General features: G+C 32.2%; 1 protein-coding gene across 17 annotated transcripts in view; it reads right to left on the bottom strand.

Moving 5' to 3' along the window:
- Positions 1 to 22,334, bottom strand: part of LOC140431103 (leukocyte elastase inhibitor-like) — a 228,099-nt gene that overhangs the window by 50,234 nt on the left and 155,531 nt on the right. For 2 of the 17 annotated variants that reach the window (XM_072519099.1, XM_072519036.1), the window contains one exon: positions 7,622 to 7,795. The exons of 11 other annotated variants lie outside the window; for them this stretch is intronic. Coding sequence is in view for 3 of the 6 variants with exons in the window: in XM_072519036.1 (XP_072375137.1) it covers positions 7,635 to 7,795 (161 nt within the window). In the remaining 3 variants the exon portion in view is untranslated. Of the gene's footprint in view, positions 1 to 7,621; positions 7,796 to 12,305; positions 12,508 to 17,999; positions 20,078 to 22,334 lie in introns of those variants that run through there. 4 more of the 17 variants (XM_072519104.1, XM_072519111.1, XM_072519100.1 and 1 more) reach the window with 2 other exon arrangements.

Genomic DNA, 22,334 nt, shown 5'->3' with positions numbered 1-22,334 from the left:
AACAGAATAAGGAACTAAGACTTCGACGAGATATTATGGCTTCATTAAGATCATCATAAAATTTAAATTATATAAAATACAGGGTGTTTCATTAATAATTGGGAATCTTTTAGCTGTAGGTCCCTGAGCAAAATATTAAGGTTTAAACCAAATCACTTAATAAAATGTGGCTACTTAGTGGGTTACAGAGTTTTCTTTAAAAATTTAAAAAGTATTTGTACCCAGTACTTTAAAACTATTTGACATATCATTGTCATACTTGGCAGGAAGTGTAGGTACTGTACACCCTACAAAATTATGTTAAATAAACGTTTCCGTTTACTATCAGGGGCGTACGACAGAGGAAAATGAATGGTTGACTCTTCCTAAATTCTACACCATTGTACTTTCTATGTAAATAACATACTCTTTATTCGTAACGATAAAGTTAAAAACTAAGGGACACAATTATTTTAATTAATGTATTATGTCGGTGTTTTTGACTTATAGGATTGCATTTATCATGCAAATAAAATGTTAATCGCAATTAACAAAAAACATTTTATTTATTGAAATTTCTCGAAACAAGGAAATAATTTTAAAGTACTGAATACAAATAGTTTTAAATTTTTTAAATAAAACACACTGTAACTCAGTAAGGAGACAACTTGTATTTAAGTGATTTGGATTAAATCTTAATATTTTGTGCCCAGAAATCTACAGTTAACATATTTCCAATTATTAATGAAACACCCTATACAATATTATAAAATAAATTTTTGATAAATTAAAAAGAAATTAGGGCACTTGTACCGACATTTTTTATGATGTTTTAGCGACGTAATCATATAGAATTATGGACGGGCGTTATTTTGTAAAATAAATTCAAATGGAATCATATGGCAAGTAAAATCTCATTTCAAAGTTCTGGTTTAACTGTGAAAGTTGAGGAATACAAATAATTAGGGGTAGTCCATACTTTTTTCACAAAGTCTTCATTGAATTTTGAAGGGTTAGTTATAGCCTAGATGGCTTACCACACCGTTGGTATCAGTTCGGAGGAGTTTCCTTTACTATAGTACATACAACCCTCATATCTAGCTTTTTTCCTTCCGACAGTTCCTTTTCCAGCTCCGACAGAATCAAGCAAATAGAGTATGTACTTCGAACATTTATCGCTTGTACCGTTATTGCTAAAGTAACCTTTTATTAAAGGCCTGAAGATGGGCTGAAATTATGGAGTCCGAAACGGGTCATTCAGGTTATAATAAAACAAATTGTAGTCTTTTTCAGTTGAACCAATTGAAAAGGGACTCACATATATACATATACTTTTATATATATGCGGGGATTCTACAGCTTCTGCATTCAACATTTCCTCATTAACGGCCTTATCGCTCTTCCTATTTAGTCCATTCGTAATTCGGCAATTTATGAGATTTTTGCCTTTTTGTATATTGTCATGTTTCTTCTTAGGCTAATTTTAATATACCAAAGTCCTCCCTCCTCCTAAGTGCCTTCTCTGTTGAGGTTAGCGATCAATATGGCAAATTTCTCTCTATTCTGGGCTTGATGAATTAATTCATTTCCTTTTGTGTGGGTCCAATCTCTGATGTTTCGTAGCCAAGATTTTTTCTTTCGTCCTATGCCCCTTTTACCTTCAGTCTTGCCTTCTAATATTACTTGGAGCTTCTTTCTAATTTTGATAGTATTGACCAGATGAGGGCGTGTGTTCATTGCTCTCAGTACTTCTTCATTCGTAGTTCTGCTGGTCCAGCTTATTCTTAGCATTCGACGGTACATCCACATTTCAAATGAATTTAATTTGTTGACGTCATACTGTTTTAATGTCCAAGTCTCACAGCCATATAGTAATAGAGACCACACATAACACTTTAGTGTTCTCAATCTTATTGAGAGTGATAGCTTGGGGTTACAGAGCATTTTACTCATATTCATGAAACCAGATCTTGCTATTTCAATGCGTCTTCTAATTTCTTTTGAGTGGTCTAGTTGATTATTTAGTTCTCTGCCCAGGATTATGAAGCTTTGGGAACTCTGAAGGGTGATACCATTTATTTGTATGTTAGGTGTAACTTGTTCATGAAGGTTTTTGTGGAATACTAGAATTTTGGTTTTGGAAAAGTTAATGTCCAAGCCCAGCCTGTGACTTTCTTCTGATAATATGATTCCATTGGCTCTGGCACCTTGAGGGCGATCTTCAAGAGAAGCTCTGATTATATGTTCGGCATATACATTAAATAATAGGGGGGATAAAATGCATCCTTGACGCACTCCTCGTTCTATGTTGATGTACTTGGTGTTTCCGTTCTCTGTTCGAACGCATCCTGTGTGGTTCCAGTATGTATTACTTATGATAGCTATGTCGTGTCCGTCCAACCCTACTTCTTTTAGCACCTCGATCAATTTTCCGTGTTTGATGCGGTCAAAGGCCTTTCTATAATCGACAAAGCACACATACAGCCGTTTTTGAACCTCAAGATACCTTTCCGCCATGAGTGTCAATCCCATAATTTCTTCTCTAGTGCCTGTACCCTTTCTAAAGCCATATTGAGAACGACTCAGGTATTCTTCACACTAATTTTGAATTTGGTTATAAATTATTCGCATAAAAATCTTAGCGGCATGACTCATTAGGGATACAGTTCGATGGTCTTCACATTTCCTTGCTTTTTGTTTCTTAGGAAGAGCTATATATGTGGATGTTAGCCAGTCATGCGGTATTATGCCATGTTCATATATAATATTGTAGAGACTGTAGACCAAAGTAATGAGTAATATAATATGTGCCTGTTAGATCTCCCTTCTTTTACAATTATTATTCTTACATAATGGATTCTTCCCGTTTTTTATATCTTTAGTAGAAAGTTAAACATTTGTTTGCTAGTACTAGAATCTCTTCTTAAGAGTTTTACGCCCTTAAATTACCGTCACTGAAACACCGGTCAACCCCGAAAGCAAACAATGCAAAGCAAAACAAAACAAACAAGCAGGAAAGGGTATATATATATATATATATATATATATATATATATATGTTGTAATAATAAATAAACCTAATAAAAGGTATCTTGATCGACTATTTAAAAATTATTTTATATGTTTATCGAAATTATTATTGTGACTGCATTATTCGGTAAACAAGAAAACGGTTCATCAAAATAACGCATCTGTCGATAACTTTGCGATTACAATAGCCAAAATTCATGAGTGGGTTTAAAATTAGTACTTTATTTACCCCTTTTCCCAAACTTTGCTCCAAGTTGTTAACCATGAATTTTCGTCTAATACCTTGAAAATCACTTCTGAGGATCATGGATTATATATATATATATATATATATATATATATATATATATATATATATATATATATATATATATATATATATATATATATAGCACGGGAGAATGGTCTATCAGTCATCAAATCTTAACCACTGATAAGGGTAATCACATAAAAACATTTACGTACCTAATTGATTGGCACAGTGGTATTGATACTCATATTTTATTTTTACTTGTTTTTAAAGGTTTAAATAAATTTGCTATTATTTGGCCTATTTCTTAACTCCAAAATATACTTACTATTTAAGCAACCAATAGTTTTCAACCTTATTTTCAAAAACGACTCTGCGTATGAACTCATGAGTCAACGAAGACTCATCGCGTCGCCAACGTAACCAATCACGACAAAGAGTGTTACTTTTGCCGGCCAACCACAGCACTCGTTATTAACTGCGCCGTCATTGGCCTCCCGGCGGAAGTGTGCTGAAAATTCTTAAACACGATGTGTATAAAAGAGCAGCACATCTTCCGATCGGGATCCAGTCGTCATACACTCCTAGCCCCGTAAGACCTTGTTGGTTCGGTGTGCTACCAAGCTACCTTTCAAAACGAAGTTCGACCACAATTTTATCCCTCATGCCTTTTTGTGTACTGAAATTGTGATATGAGATAAGCAAAAAAATGAAATTTAAAGTTGAACCTCGTTCGTTTTTCTAAAAATCGAATTTTCCGCAAATTTTCCAAAGTAAAATTTTTAGTTTTCACGACCTGCCGTTATGTCTTTTTGCAGGTTTCTTATCGTGAAAACTAAGAAACTTTCAAGTGGCATGAAGAAGAAAAACACGGATACTGACCTAAAAACATTAAATGTTTAGGTCATAATTAACACCTTAGACAAGGAAAGAGATGAGACGCGTAATAGTATGGAATTAACTGGAGCCTAAATTGGCACCAACCGGCACCAGAAAAGTTATTAATAGATCGATATAGTGTTTCAGTAAATCAGTAAATTGAAGTTGAAATTAGTCGATCTAGTGAAAAATCAGTAGACCTGGTAACCCTGAGAGAGGTAGTAATGGGCAAAGTACAGTCACAAAACATGGCGGTCACATCAAAACTGGCTTCACTTTTCGAAGGTTTATTAAATGAACGTTACCTGTTCTCTCTCTTTCCTTGTCTAAGATATCATCCTTGGGGTACCGGTAACCCTTTTGCTAAAATTTTTAAAAGTAGAAATTTTTTACAAAAGAAGATTTTCTTTACAAAAGAAAATTCAATTCTCACGTAAATGCCTCAAGGAAACTCTACAATTTTCACATATTTTACTCTCCTTGATTTTATCTTTTAGGCTCTCAAAGGTATAAGGGATAAAATCGTGGTCGAACTTCATCGGAGATCTGATAGTCTATAACTGTAAAGAGTTTTGGCGGGGTGTATACTTTTTATTTTATTATTTATTGCTTATTATACATTTTACATAGATCGTGGATGGACTAACAGATGAGGTTCCGCCTGAAAGGGCCCGTAAATGAACGAGAGATCCAGAAATTTTACAGAAAATGTCAAAAACGGTTGAGGTGAGTGTCCTCCCTTCTACAACACCAAGCTTTGTTGCGCAGAAAACCATGAGACATAAATATTTTCTATTATATGAGTAGTTTGTATTTTTAATCGTTCACAGGTACTTACAGCCGACTATAGTTATGTAGGATGCTTTACATTATCTAAGGCTGAAGTTGTATTTGAGGAGGCCAAGTTTTCTACTTCCTGGCTATTAATTTAGCAAATTATGGATTGTTTTTTCTATATATGTCTTTTTTTTGTTCTTCTTTTTTTCTATTTTGTGTCCATTCATTTATACACTGTACGTTACATTTTCTTCTAGTGTCTTCACTTCTCTTTCGATCTCTCAGCGAATTTTCTGTAATTCTCTCATCTCTGCCCTTTCCAGTAGCCTTTGTGTTGTCGCTGTGTCAGGTCTTATTTTTGAGGCATATGCAATAATTGGTCTCACACTGGCTTTATAAATTCTTGACTTCCTCTCAGTGTCAATGTGTCTATTTCGACATATAGTGTTATTAAGGCATGCGTAATAACACTATAATAACAACGATTTCCGAAGTAAAATCGTTGTTATTATAGTGTTATTACGGATGATTTCAAAAGAAATTAGCTTCAGAACAATATTAAGAAACCGTTATGGGCTCAGCGTTATTCAAAATTTTCGGAGATTGGAAATTTTTTACGACAAACTGGCACATTGTCAAAATTCAATCAAATTTTTACAACGATTTTCGAAGTGGAAATTGAAACGTCATTAAACTTATTTTAAACTTTAATTGTGGCTTATTCGCATTAAAATAGTAATTACTTTCGGATGCCACAAGAAAATAGCTTCAGAACTTAATAACACTATATATTTATTTTTGTTTTAGGTTCGAATCAGCACGAGGACGTCTAATCTATAATCATGCCGCCTGATTACAGCAACTTTTTATACAGTGCCTGAAAAACGGAAGCAAGATGCATTTCTTTTAAAATATGTGTATGATATTCCTCCACGGAGAATTAGGTCCAACAAAGAAGAATGGGCTCAGAAAGCCGGGCTACGATAATGTCTTTTAATTGTCAAATTTATACTATGTCTGTTTGCAAAGTTTTTTTAACAGTTTAACAGTTTTGCAAATTACGAAGCACAGAGTGGCTGGAGTCTTTCAACGCTTTAAAAGTCAGAGAGCGGATGTGCCAACTGAAACTGGAGGAGGTTTTAGAAAACATCACATTTACTTTGATAAGTGACAGGCTGTTAAAACTTTCATAAAGCGGTTGAATCCTGTGGAATCTAATTTTAAGAGAGGTAAAAGTTATCGAGTGTACCTTCCAAGAGAATTGAATATGGTCAAATTGTCTGCTTTATAAAATGCACCGGTAACCGAAGAACTGAAAACAGAGGATTCCTATTTCCGGCATATTTTGATCACTACATTTAATATTAGTTTTGGAATCACAGCTACTGACAAATGCAGTTTTTGTTTAGAAATGGAAGAACACTTAAAGGTTAAGTAAAATACTGAAATTCGTAAGGGCCAAACCAAAAAGCTTATGCATAAGAAAAAAGCCAAGTTTTTTTTTTGAAAAATTGAAGGAGAAACCTGACAACTAGTTGCTTTTATCGTTTGATTGCCAAAATAATTTGATATTAGATTGCCAAAAGTTATCAATCACGCTGCATGGTATAACCGCCAGCTCTATTGCTAGAATATGTCAGTTTTTTGTGGCACTTTGCGTTTAAAGCTAAATCACAGCATTTCACACATGGATAAAAGATAAATGACAAAAGTCGTCAAATGAAGTTGCCTTTGGTGCAATGAATTTACCAGCCGCATTGAAACAAGCATTAACAAAGTAAGGTTGATTGCAGATGACTACTCTGGACAAAATAAAAATATAATCAATCACCATGTGTAGCTGGTAGCTGCATCACTCCAAGTCAGTAAAAAAAGTTGGTGTTTCCTGTATTAGGTCATTGATATATCCCAACGGACCACGTCTTCGGAATGGTAAAACAGTGAAGAATATCACGATGTATTAAAAAAGTATGGCGAAGTAAAAAAGCTTGGGAAGGATTGAGTATCTCAAAACTAGAGGGGATTCGCAAAAACCTGTGTAAGAAATGTCGGACAGCTACACTTCAAGCTCAAATCTTCAAAGCGCTTCTTGCTTTGGATAACAACGAAGAATAACGTAGTTGCGGGAGGTGAAGTAGCCCACAACACAGATTTTAGTAATGAAAAGACAATAGAAAAAAAGAAGAAAACATTCAAAAAGCAACGTCCCAAGGAGATACCTATTGATATTACAGTAAAACCAAAAAATATTTGATACCTAGGGACGTCATAAGCACCTCAATATTTGGTACTGAGGATACATAATGTTGTTACCCAAACTGGCCCGGTATTTTAACAAACAACGGACAACAAAACTGTAAAAACCATAGTAAAACTGTAAGAAAGTACTTATGATTGTGCAGTTTATTTTTGAAAATAATTTTTGTTTGTTTGTGTTACGCCGTAACTTTTGTCATGATTTCTTATAATCTCGTAACTATGAAAACAATTAGGATGGAATATTTTCAAGCAGGTAAATCAATAAGAACAGATTCAAATGTTAACGTCTATTACGATATTTTAAAGTCTATAAGTCAAAAAATAGCAGACACTGAAAGTATTTGAGTATATTGTAAAAATATTTAGTATATACAAAAACAGTCGAATTTAGTATTTGTATAAGTAAAAACAGTAAACCTAATACTATATTTTTAAGCATGGATAAACAAAACACTAATATTTAAACTTGTTCTTCTAATTGGCTTATTTTGCCTAGGAAAAGAATGTTGCTTTGTTGGGACTCAGCATCTCTGTGTTGCAGAATTATTACAAACGGATGATCAGCAATGAACTCTTCTGGATCGGATTCTATGACTAAGCAATAGCCAACAGCTATCATTGCTGGAAATAAAAAGCCAATATTTATAACAGGCACCTTTAAAAATCTATGTAAATTGTCTACATACGATTTTATTAGTTAAACGTGACATTTCGTTAATAAAAACTGCAATTAAATCAAACTAATGCTACTTTTTGTATCAAACTGAAAGTTAACTTCACTTAACCTATAAACTAGACTGAAAGTACTTATACACGTATATTGTTGAAGGAATGTTGATTTTTCGGAGTTTTGTACAAATATATTGGTTTTCTCATTTATGGGACATGGTCTAATTACTTCTTTCTGACGTTTCGTTGCGACTAATATTAATTAAAGGCAATGCAACAAAGGCCTGAGTTGTCTTTCTGACTAATAGCTATTGTAGCGACTTTATTTCTTTTTTTGTATTATTACTTTATAAAAATGGCACTGTTTGGGAAAGTATTTAGTATTTATTTACATATTTTGCTTTAATATTTTTATTACTGCATTATATGATCTTATTTAATTATATACTCCTAATCACTTATTTACTTTAATCGGTTACAGTATATTCTTTCTCTTCTATTCAGTAAATTCTCATTTTTAAACTGGCTTACACATGATAATCTGTTTTAAGTTCAAAGAAATATGCTTGTAGTTAATTGCCTCGAAAGCAAATAAAAATCTTTAGAATATCAAATTTCTTCGGAATTGTATACGCAATTTGTTATCAAAGCTCAAGGGGACCGTTTTTAAACCCTGAATTATTAGGTTATGCTTCCTGTAGCTGTACTAAAGTAGGAATTTTTAGATACGAATTTTTATCCCTACACACACTGACAATCACAGATCGAAACGAGGCATCTTCTACCGACCAATCAGATTTTCTACCGACCAAGAGGCTTAGCCACTATTTTTCTACCCTAACTACAATTAATTCACCATACTCACACGGTAAGTGCTTTTCTTTGTACATATAACATTAATGAGTTACGCCAGGTATTTTGGTTATTTTAAATTAAATATTAAACCAGCGACCTTAATAAGTTTTACACAAAACAGGCACTCATATGATTTTTTTTTAATTTTCTATTAGCAAGAACTAACCGATATAATAATATTGTATATTGATTTCACTGTACAAGAAATAATTATAATTAGTAGCTTTTTTATATGCATGTTAAGTTTACATTTTTACATTGAAAAACAAAAAAAAATTACTAACGTTAAAACCTATTGGTGGAACAGGGGAATAGCGTGTGACGATATTTAAATATATAAGTGTATAGTAATGCCTACCTACAAACATTGTATAATTATATTACATGTATTCAATTTTTTTTATAGGAACTGGGTGGAATATAACAAACAACTCTATTGCAATTATTCTTTTTTTTTTTTTAATTTTGATCAATATTAAATTATCAGTATTATATCATGGCAGATCTCTGTCCTATTGATTTTTTGATATTTCCCAACTGAGCATAATGATTGGTCTTAGTGCGAGTCTCCTAGTGATGAGGCAATGTATAGTTGCCAACAAATGATTGCAGAAAACCTTATGTTAGCTTATCACAAGTCATTTGTATTTGAGTGGTGTCGTTAAGATTTAAGAGATATCTACCATAAACAAATAGACCAAAACAAAGGACTATTTATTTATGGTTATATATGCTACCTGCTTTTTGTTTGAAGTAGCTTTTGTTTGCTTTGTGGTACCAACTGGGGCGCATCTGCGGACACACTACGAACATCTTAGCTAAGTTTGGTTTATTCTGTGGCAGAGTACTGTGCACCGGTCTGGCTAAATAGTCGTCATGTGAAAATAGTTGATACGCAGCTTAATATAGCAATGAGAATGATTAGCGGCTGCATCAAGACTACTCCACTATATTCTCTTCCGATCCTTAGCCATATTCTTCCGCCTATTCTACGAAGACAAAAGGCCTTGATAACGGAATATTCGAAAGTAAATAGCAACTTGCAACTACCAATCCATGAAGATATCCCGAGTTTAGCAGCAAACCGACTCCCATCCAGAAAACCGCCCATAAGAACAGCCCAACAGCTAACAGCAGATGATTTCAATGTTACCTCCAGATGGCGCACGCTGTGGACTGAGGAAGCCCCACCTGAAGTATCCAACCTTATTGACCCAGTCCAAAAGCCTGATGGCTTCGACCAGCCACGAAACATATGGAAGAGCCTAAACCGAATTAGAACGGGACAAGCAGTATGCGCACACAACCTACATAAATGGGGAAAACAGCCTACCTCCAGCTGCGACTATGGAGCTCCAGATCAAACCATCCAACACATAGTGGAGACATGTGAATTGAGGGCATATCGAGGGGACCCAAAAGACTTTTTCAAAACTACGCCTGCAAGCCTTGAATGGATAGGTCAACTTGACTTAAAGAAATAACCTTATCTGTTTGTAGTATCTTGTATTTTATCTGTATTTTGTCTATGTTCGTTTTTATATAATCTTATGTTTGTATTTTTGAATTATATACTTACGTTTTTTACAATTATTACTGTATTTATTCCATGTATTGAGCCATACGCTAAATAAATAAATGTTTGAAGTAATCACTTCACTTCATAATGACTTGCAGATAATACATTCTACAACAATTTGGTGGCGACTGTACGCAGGATATGTTTTTGGTTGTATGTGTATAGTAGCAGAGAATACATCATAAAGTGGCCTCATATCCCTTACGTTAGTATTACGCAATAATAAATGAGAGGAGTATGTCACTTTTTTATTAATTATTATTTTCAATATTTTTTTTGTAATATGTCAACTTTTTTTAAACAAGTTGTTTTGTACACCGCCCTACCCAAGAATTCCATATCTAATTCTAGATTCAACTAGTGCAGAGTATAATATTTTTAGATATTTTAAATTTGAGAAATTTGAACTTTGTAACATTGTAACTAAAGCTCTCAAACACTTTGTTATTTCATATATATGGACATCTAATCTTAAATGAGAGTCGATATTTTATAGTGTTACTTGATTTTATAAGTGTATGATGATATATAACGGATGTTGGAAATAAATATATCCTCGTAGGTGTGGATTATTTTAGTAAATGGACCGAGGCCTATGCGATACCAAATCAAGAAGCTGCTACCGTTGTAGAGGTACTTGTTAAAAAATTCTTCAGCCGATTTTGTGTTCCCTTGGAAATCCACTTCGATTAAGGGCGAAACTTTGAGTCCACCCACTTTCAAAACGTTTATAAATTGATTGTTGTCAATAAGACCAGAACGACACCCCTGCATCCTCAATCAGATAGAGTGGTCTAGAGGATGAACCGAACGATGGGTAAACACCTGCCCAAAGTTGTATCCGAACATTAAAGAGATTGAAACCAGCACATTAATATATTCTTAATGGCCTACCGCTCGGCAATAAATGAAACTACAGACCAGATTCCAACCCGTCTGATGCTGGGTAGTGAAGTTCGTTTGCCCTGCGATTTGGAGTTTGGCTGCAGACCTTCTGAAGAACATGTTGCAAGCGAAGAATGTGTCGACCTCCTGAAGTTAAGAAATGACAGGATGAAAGATCATTTTGATTCTCATGCAAGAATGAAAGATTTGAAGTAGGTGATCTTGTCTGGCTTTATAATCCAGAAGTCGTCGAGGCTTGTCTCCCAAACTGCAAACACAATGGTAAGGTATGAAATTATAATAAATGACCGTAAAAAACCGACGACCAAATTACGCAGAAAGAAAGCGTGCTACATTCGGCGTGACCACAGAAGTTGAGCGGAATCTTTTTGGTCTTCCGGAAAACGTCTCTCTATGGCAGAAGGAATCTCGTGCGTATTCAATAAGAAGTTCGGTCACATGGACGAGTTAAAAAATCAGCAGCCAAAGTTGAAAGAATACTCCGATTAGAAGATTTTCCTCGATCTTTGCTGTATGTGGTAGTATGGTGACCAGGAAGTCTTATACAGAGAGGGCAAGCTACGAAGCCATATGGCGTGCTCTAATTTAAAGAAAATCGTGTGCAATTATGACATCAAAAATTTGGCCTTACCAACGATAGGCCATGCACTAGAAAATCTGCATTGGAAGATTGTCAGAAGCAAGCTTGAAGTGATCTTCCCAGAAACCGGCGTACGAATTACTATGTTGCATTAACCAGAAGTGATCGTGTCCTTCAAAGACAGTAGACTGTTATTTCTTCCTGAGGGGTTTAAGCAGAGCTGGATAGTCCTGCAGATTCCGCCATCCTGAACCTTCATTTAAAGCTGCCGATCAGGACGTTTAGATCTAAGAGGCGTAAATACTTTTGGTACCTATATAAACGGAGCGCTGTTATGAATAAGCAAGTTTATAAGATATTATCGTGCTGTAAGCTTATAAATAAATAGTCTTATTTAAATTAGAACCGCTTGTTTAATTTTAAACATGCTACAATATAATTCGTATCAAACATACATAATTAGTTTTGGACACTTTCATATTTTTACTAATGGATTCAAAGAGACCCAAAGACTAAAATAGTTCAATAAATATTTAACAAAATTTCTTAATTGTGAAAATATTTATTGTAAACGTTAAGTGTGAACGAATAACAGTTATAACTCTAATCGACTAATTTTTCCTTTAAAAATAATGTTGCTTTCTTGATTGTCAGTATGCTGCAGTATAAATAGAAAAGGGTGGTCAGCAATGAACTCTTCCGGTTCTTCCTCTATCTCCAAACAACAGTACTCAAATATCATAGCTGAAAATAAAAAATCGTAGAATAGGAATCGATATTTACTTCAACTGTGCTAAATAAGAAAGCGACATAAGGCAGTTCATGTATCAAACTTATATAGAGTAAATATTGCTTGTCCCATTTTAAACAAATATTTAAGCTTTATTTATAACAGATCGCACTATCTTTTCTACATAAATTAATAACAATAATTTCCTACCCATACATGTCCACGGTAGTGGACAAACCCAGAAGAAAGTTCCGTCATTACAAAAAGCAAACTTTCGACTAAGTCTGTTTTGTTTATTACAAAAATTTTACCCTAGATGTATATGGTTTTTGTAAACTCAATAAGGTTCTTGAAAATAGACAAAAATGTGTATTTGTTTGTCCTACAAAATTACTCACTTTTTATTAAAAAAATTAAAATTTAACGATGAATTAAAAGTTTATTAAATTGAACCATTTCTCTTGCAAAAATGTATTTCTTTGTATAAAAAAACAATTCTTAATAATTAGTAGAACCAAGGCCCGTATTATATTTATTTTTAATAATAATAATATTTTAATCATCCCTAATATCTAATTTTGTCGAATAAAGACGGTGCCAATTTGATATAATATTTTTATTTTAAAATTTTTTATAAATGTGCTCAATCAAAGGATAACAAGATTTTAAAAAATAATAATTTACATATTATCACGATTGCATATAGGAGATGAAATCTCACGGTTAAATTTCGCTAGGTGGATTGATAATATTAATCACTTGAACCCTATTCACCGATAAAGCCCAATTTAACAGAGGTGGAATAAATAACTCGCGCAACTTCCCCATTTGGACAGAGGAAAATCCATATGCGATTTGGAAATCTCGTTCGCAGTAATATAGATTTAAATAACTTTTTGAATAGGAGTAATAAAGAACTAATAGGCCCCCACTTTTTAATGCACCATTTGTCTAATCTACTACGCAATGTAGCCCTACGAGATAATTATGTACTTTATGCACGATAGGCGATTACTATATTTCTCAGTTTAATTCATTTACATTGGAAGTAGGACGTGGGTGTCTCCACACATGGCTACCTTGATCGCCTGACAATAACCTTCGTCGACTATTCCATATGGAGTCGATTCTAACATTGCTAAAAATGATTTCTTAATACCTACTCAGAAATACCATTACACATTTGATGGTTTGACAAAGAAGATAGATTTTAGAAGTATAGAATACGATTTTCAAATTTGAAGGTACACTCTTCCAATTTGCCCGAAGGAAAATATTCATCTTTTTTCAAGCGATTTTTTAAAATTTCGTCATCGAAATTTTACATTTTCACGAAAAGTATCGCGACTTGAAATCGCTGTAGTATCGGTTCTATAGCACCTATGGGACCCTTAACAAAATTCCACTTAAAAAAAAGTATATATTTCAATTTTAAGTAATAAAAGTAGAGATAATCTTCTTTATTTAACATTTCTTGGATAGCTTGTGGGTAGACTTAAAGTTGCGAAATAACGTTTCCAAAGTTAGTACCTAGTCGGTATTTTGAAAAAATGCTATTAAAAAAATTATTTTAAATACAATAAACTATATTATACAACACTAACTTTTTAATTTTTGACTACAGCAGTATTTTAAAAAAGATGCTACAGTAGGCAGCACAGCAGACTAGCGCAAAGCATAATACTGTTGTCTGTATGTTTAAAATTTAAATATTATTAAAATAGAATAAAGCAAGTTTATTATTTATTTATTATTTATATTTCAAACAAATTATATTATATTCAAATAACTCAACGGATTATTATGTTTGCTCATAATGCCACCTGTTGACATTATTAACAAAGCATACGTTGTTTACTTCTAACAGACCTGTCAAATTCAGATGAAATTTTAAATTAATAATAAAATATAAATAAATATCATTTGATAGTACATTTAATTATTATACAGTGTGACCCATTTAGATTGGAAACACCTCTATAAAATTTGAAGTTGTTAACCGATTTTAACCAAATTTTTTTTTTAATGTCATGTAATAAAAGGTCTATTGCGGGACAAAATACGAAATATATAATTAAATTTTCAGGGCAGTCTACGATACTTTTTCTTCGTCGAAAATGGAGAATTTGTATTCTCTTCAATATTCTCTTCAAAATTCTTTTAATAATATTTTCTGTCATGGCTGCAAGATTAAGTTTGAGAGAAAAAATTGAAATTATACGTCTTTTGGGAGATAAAGATAGAAGTGCCAGGGAAGTTTTTACAATATTTAATGATAGACATGTGGATCGTCCTAATATTAGATGCGGTACGGTAAACAAAATAAATAGAATATTTAATGAATATGGTGCAGTATCAAAACTAATTTTAAAAAATAACCCGTTACAAAGAAGAATAGGAAATGATCAAATCATTTTAGATCATTTCAGAAATAACCCTAATGCCAGTTTAAGGAATGCCAGTTTTTATTTGAATGTGCTTCGAGAGAGTATCCGGCGATGTCTTAAGGTAAATAATATTAAACCTTTCAAACCAAAATTCTTACATACATTACAAGAAGGCGACGAAGAAAAAAAGTTTAGAATATTGTTTATGGGCTCAAGGTTAATATTTAAACAATATAAATTTTCTAAAAAACGTGTTGTTTACCGACGAAGCCACTTTCACTACAAATGGAGTAGTATCATCACAAAATTGTCGCTATGGGACAGCACATAATCCCCATTGGGTAATAAACTGTAAAAGCCAGTATTCTCAAAAAATCAATGTCTGGTGTGGTATATTGAACGAGTTATTGGTCCTTTCTTTTTTGAAGAAAACTTGAACTCACAGAACTTTTTAGAATTTTTAAACACCGACTTGTGGGATGCTATTGATGAGCTCCCAATTAATGAACGATTACATTTTATATCCAGTTAGATGAGTGTTCTGTTCATTACGCCAGAACCGTGAAGCAATGGCTAAATGAAAATTATCCGAACCGTTGGATAGGCCGGGGTAGTCCGTTGATAGATTGGCCACCCAGATCTCCAGATCTCACAATTTTAGACTTCTTTCTCTAGGGAGGTATCAAACAAAGAAATTAACCAAACCCGTGCAAGAGACGTAAACGAACTTCGTGCAAGAATTCGACAGGCATGTGCAGAAATTACTCCCCAACAACTAAGAAATGTAATTAGAAATATTCATAAACGCTACGACAAATGTATCCAATTAGATGGTGGATTGGTAGAGGTAACTAGGATTTAAACTAAAATTATGTTTCCATGTTTCTGTTAATACAGTGGCGTAGAAATTTTTTTAATAAAAAAATCGCTAATACAAATTCTCCATTTTCGACGAAAAAAAAGTATCGTAGAATGCCCTGAAAATTTAACTAAATATTTCATATTTTGTCCCGCAATAGACCTTTTATTACATGACATTAAAAAAAAATTTGGTTAAAATCGGTTAACAACTTCAAATTTTATAGAGGTGTTTCCAATCTAAATGGGTCACACTGTATAAACTAAACAAGATGTTTCTAAATAATACTTGTATTTACATGAAATTATTTTAAAACGGGAAGTGTCATAAGAATTTAAACATGTGATTCAATAATGTTATAAATTAGATGACATTTATAACTTTTAAATTTTGACAATTGTTACGAATAAATTTTTTTATTGACAGATATCCTTTTAATTTTTTACTTCTTATGTCTGTATATTGTAAGTTATTTTTCATGCAGTTTTTAATTTAATCCTGCTTAAAATAAATATATGATAACTAAAAACGAATTGATCGAGTGTAGTGAATCGACGTGAAGAACGCCATTTCGTGACTCTATCCGTGACGCCTTCTTATGGCGCTACTTTCATGACGCTCGCCTCAGTATTTTACTATAGAGAAAAAAGTAATACAACGCCAGTATAGAAGCTGCGCTTTAATAAGTAAATTACTCTGGAATAAGTAATATTACTTTCAAAGGGAATATAAAATATACAAAATATATTAATAATAAATATTATTTTTATTCATGATTTTATTTTTTTACTATTTCACCATTATTTAAAATAACATTGCGGTAATCAAAAAAAATTTATCAAACAATATGTGGTTTATTCCCAAAAACGTATTTGATAAAACAATAAAAACATATGTTAATAATTAACCATTTTCAGTTAAATTAATTTAACTAAAAATGTGGTTTCTAAACCCAACCTAATCTTTTCCTTCCTAACTTCATAGGAAGCAGTAACAAAATAAAAGAATGTATTCTTGATAGTCCCCAAATTGTGTATTGGCTACGCCACTGCCGAAAGTTCCAAAAAGTAACATGAAGGTTGTAAATATCGCACATTGTATGTACTGTTTATATGATGTGTGATTGGTTATTGTACTGCTGTATCTCAAAAATTATATTTGTATAATATGGTTTATTGCACTTGAAATAATTTATTTGAAGAAATCTTTCCAATATTACGACTATTTAGTACCTTGAAGACGTTGCCCCGCAACTTTCAATTTATTCATAAGTTATCTAAAAAATGTCAAATAAATATTATCTATACTTTCACGTTTAAAGTATGAAGAACGAAAAAAAAACTCGGTCTGAGGAGCGTGCCTTCAAATTTGAAAACGCGTGTTTTCTGGCATAAAAAAGACGATTTTATGTGGAATTTGACATATATAAGCAATTGCAAAAAATATACTGATCACAGCTATAATATCTAAAATTCGGGGAAGTTGGTTAACTAAGTTAATTGTTCCTCAAAGTTGTCAGTACGCCACAAAGGGGCGTAGTGACAACTTTACATAAAATTCCGCTAGTTTGATCCGAATTTCAATAAGAGCCCTTCAGTGGTTTTGATATTTTTAAAGTAATATTATTTTCTTTCCAGCTCCTTTTTTGTTAAGTGATGATGAGGGTACGTTATTATTGTATTACGTCAATAGTCAAGACCACAAAGAATACAAACGATTTAGCAGTATTTGGCAAGGAACTTCAATAAGGGTCCGTAAGTAGTTTTCATATTTTTAAAGTAATTTCAGTATCAATATTTCTTGTAAATATTTCTCAATTGACGCTGAAGATATTTTAGTCTAATACATATACATAGACAGTTAAAAAGATCGCACAATAACGGGTGGCTTCACGTCTATATGGTAAGGAATCCGCTCTTTACCTCAGGAAAATAATTATCCGATTCCAAATTCTTGGGAGATTTTATAGGATTATAAAGGATCTAACCCGGGCCGTTTAAGTGAGCTATGGCCGCCATCTCTATGTGCCTAATTGTATGGTAAGGAATGGGCTCTTCACCCCAGGAAAAGAATTATCCAATTCTAAATTCTTGAGGGGATTTTATAGGGGATAAAGCCGTGAAATTTACAAAAAAATAATTGAACGTAAAAACAGACGACATTTTGTAGGTTAGCCAACTGTACTAAACTAAATTTTTTGTCTGTTCGTACAAGGCATAATAAACATAATTACAATTAGTCAGCTAAAGAAACATCAAAATATATAAACAGTAAAATTTATTAACTCAATATAGAATACATACATTTAATTTTCGAGTTCGTAATAGTTTGTGGTAAAATATACAATTTAAATTTTAATAAAAAATAATATTTAACATACAAGGTATTAAACTAAGGTGAGTAACATGGTTAATCTTTAAAAAATATAATTAAAAATTTAGAGTATCTATATCAGGATTGGCTTTTAAATGTTACATACAACCTAATCTGTGTACTTCCAAGAGATGGACTTTTAAAAATGTATTAAAAGACCTAATAAGATCTAATCAAGATCAATGTAATATATACTTAAGAAGTTCAATAATATCGAACCATTAAAAACAAATATTGTAAACAATTGTTTGAGAATGGCAACTACAATGTATTGGGACCATTACGTGCATACATATTGATTAGAGTCACGTAATAGGCCCGATCTCATACTAGTTCACAAACTAACTACACAAACAATATTTACTAATGTAACAAGCGTATTAATGATTGCATGTTAAATACTTTGGGGCAAAAATAAGGAGACAATGGAGAGTGGAAACTACTAGTGGCATTGGTTTCAGAAGATCCTCATCCCCTTACAGAATAACAAACAGATGAACAATTGGTGAATATCTAAATAAGAAAGCAAAAAATAATACTGCTTGTGAGTTTTAGATGCTTTAGAAACTGTGGAAGTTACTCAAGCATGCCAGATAACCTAGACCTCAATATCATGCAAAAACATCTCTCAGAGATCAATCATTTTGATACCATAGACACCCGAAATGTGTGAACACTCCTCTTTATGTATATATATTTATACGGGTCTGTCATTCCTGAGTGGGAGTAACAGTCGCCCATTAATATGAGCTCTTCTGAACGTTTTTCGAGGGGAATCATTTTGCCTTTTCTTTGTTTTATTGTTCTCTGTCGTCTTTCTTCACAGGTTATTGTGTGATTTCACCTAATTAAGCTCTATTCCTGCCTATTTTCTATTTTTGTTTTCAAATATCTCTTTGTTCTCTCCTTTGTATACGTTTAAAATATTTCTATTTTATGAGCGTAGGCGGAAAATTTCTGACCAATGCTTTTGAAATACATTCATTTTTTCGAATCCTGAGAAAACTAATAAGTATTTTTGAACAATTTAAACGCAGAATGAAAGATTACATTATTATCGAGGGCCGAAAGTCCCTTAGAATAAACAAAAAAAAATTTTTGAGTAAGATATTTAAAATTAAAAATCACACTAAATTTTCTCTTCTTTTTCACCCCTGCAACTTATTAAAATAAACAATATAGAAGTTCTCAGGGACTTTTGGTCCACAATAACGTAATCTTTCATTCTGCGTTTAAATTTTTAAAAAATACTTATCAGTTTTCTCGGGATTCGAAAAAAATGAATGCATTTAAAAAGCATTGGTCCGAAATTTTACGCCTACGCTCTTAACTGGTTTTTGTTATTCTTGCTTTTGTTCTTCATTTTTAATTTATTTTATAGTATCATATTGCTTTTTGCTTTTTCAGCACTTCTTACCGTTATTTATTTTATATTAATATATATACAGATACAAAGAACAAATAATTTTAATAAATTTTGTATTCATTACTAGTAAAGTAAGCCAAAGGTACATAAAAATCAAACTTTTCAAATATATTTTGTTTGGTACGAATAGAAAAAAACATTTTGTAACAGGTTACACTGTTTTCTAGTTCCTTTATCAAAATTCGTTTGAAATCCACGAAAACTTAATGTGACATATTCCTTTTTGCATACAACAGGAGTTGATTTCGAGATATATAGAAGGATAGTAGATATACTCGCAATTTGACCAGGTTTCTATGCTCAAAACCTAAAAGTCAAACCTATGTAGATACTAATTTTAAATATTCAGTAACGTTATCTTCATACAAATTTAAAACATTGTGTGACACTATTAATACACTGGTGTAAACACTTTTCCAAAAAACAGCAGTTTACTCATATCGTTTTCTTCATTTTGTTCTTTTAATGTAATTAAGAAAGGATGATCGGCCATAAAGTCTTCTGGCGGAGGGGCATACACATCAACATCATTTCAAAATCTAAAATAAAATATTTTACAGAACCATCAAAACATTACTTCTTCTTTAAATAAAGACTTGCGGGTAAGTTGAAAACATATGTTTTATAATTATCAACAAACTGTATCTATATTAATTCAAATAATAATTTATTATTCTTGATAAATTTAAAAAATATGTGGGATTCAGATTCAAATTTTAATTCTTCAAATTGACCATTATGTACAAATGTGTTAAATGTTAATTGATCACAGTACCTATCTGTAGTTACCAATCGAAACTGGCTGCAGTTAGTTATCGATCGGACAGCTATTTGTAATTTGTGTAACTTTTTTTAGAGCGTGTATTGTTTGGTTGCGTCCAAAGGAATCTTGATTTAGGCAACTTGTTGCTTCATATAAGCGTTTGAAGGCTAGACATAATTGGAGAATTTACTGAAAGTAGCATCAAAAAAAAAAAATTGAAAGCGTATGAATTTTATGGGATTTAGACAAAATCTTATCGTATAATGAAATTATTGTCAAACAACATTCATCATTGGTAGCGATTCAAATACCAAGAACATGATTTTTGAAAATACATACTGGTGGTCTGATAGGAAGTATCTGTCTCATTATTATCGAAAGAATTAGCTAATAAAATAATATAACAAGTTACGAACATGACGACAAAATTAAAAAATGTCAGCTACGCCTCTAATCTAAAATATTCAGAAGGAGCAAATGCCGTATGGCGTCGATGATAATAACCAAACAAGTTTCCACGAGAACACAGTAAACCGCCATTTTTGTGTAGTTGCACAATTAAAAAAAAACACGGAATTTTTAAAATTTCGTTTCTCTTCTCATTTATTTTATATTTTTTATAATCCACAAGGAAACTAAGTTCCTGTATTTGGCTGTATACCATATATTAAAATTTTTTTGAATAAAATCCTTTATAAAAAGGTATATAAAAAACCCAGTTGGGCTATGTTAAATTGACAAAACGTTTTCGGAATAAGTATTCCATCATCAGTGTCCTAAAAAAAGTATTTAACCACTTAATTAAAAAGAACATAAAATAATTTAAGTTTTGACTAAGGTTAATGTACAATGTGGTTAATATAAAATGTTGTTAATATTTTATTTTTTATAGGTTAAAACTATAGTTACAACGTCAAGTTTAATTTTTTGTTAGTTTAGTAGAGTATGTTTAAAACCTGCACAAAAACTGCGTTCAATTACCATCTAATAGAAAGACGTTAATCAGTTTTTTTCGAAATGAAAGCTTAAAGTATAAACAATGCAAAAAATGACAGATGCCAGTTTTGCTAAAGGTTCATTCTTTTTGTAGTGCCTAGTTGGCGACCATCATGGCAGTCTGTATTTTACACACTGTAGCACTGAAAAGATTTGTGGTTGTTATGTTGAACCACGTACGTAGATTTTTCAGCCAGGAAATCCTTCGTCTTCCTGGTCCTCGTTTTCGTTCTACTTGTAGAATTAGTTGCAGGAACCCATATCTTTCGTTGTTCCTCTTGATGTGACCGAGATATTTGATTTTGGCTTTTTTATTGTGGTTAACAACTCGTTTCCTTTTTACATTCTTAATAAAAGTCCTGATTAGTAAAGTAGTCGGTATAGGATATCTTCAGGATTCGGCGGTAAACGCCACATTTCGAAAGTCTCAATTTCCTTGCAGGAAGCGTCTGTGAGAGTCCACGACTCAACTTCGTACAACAGTATAGGAAAGATATAACATCGTACTAACCTGATTTTTATGGGTATGATAAATAATGGCCGGAATGTTAATCTAGAGGCAAAACAATTTAGTAATTCGATAAATGTCTGTATGCAAAATATAAAAGCCATTAGCCCTATATTTGGAAAAATATGAAGAATGTTTTATCAATATAATAGATACTAAAAGTTATATTATGACTTATTTCTAGTAGAATAATCTCGAAAATAATAGAAGTAAATATACTAATACATCGGTCTAAAAACTTTTCCAGCAAATAAAATTTTGCTGATAGAATCTTCGTCATTTTGATGTTTCAATACAATTAAGAAGGGATGATCTGCACTAAAGTAATCTGGTGAATGTGGCGCACACTTCAGCATCTAATAATTTATTATTTTTTATTGCGAATAAGCTACAATTTTGCTTTCAAAAAGTTTATTTGACGTTTCGAATTCCACTTCGGAAATTCCAAAACATTATTACATTAAACAAATTTTGTTTTTGATACTTAATTTTTTAGTAAAAAAATTCTAATCTTTCTTTAGTACCTATG

The sequence above is a fragment of the Diabrotica undecimpunctata genome, chromosome 1 (genome assembly GCF_040954645.1).
Source record: "Diabrotica undecimpunctata isolate CICGRU chromosome 1, icDiaUnde3, whole genome shotgun sequence".
NCBI classification, from domain to species: Eukaryota; Metazoa; Arthropoda; class Insecta; order Coleoptera; family Chrysomelidae; genus Diabrotica; species Diabrotica undecimpunctata.
The sequence above is the reverse complement of the archived record's forward strand: the minus strand, read 5'-3'. Positions and strand labels throughout refer to the sequence as shown.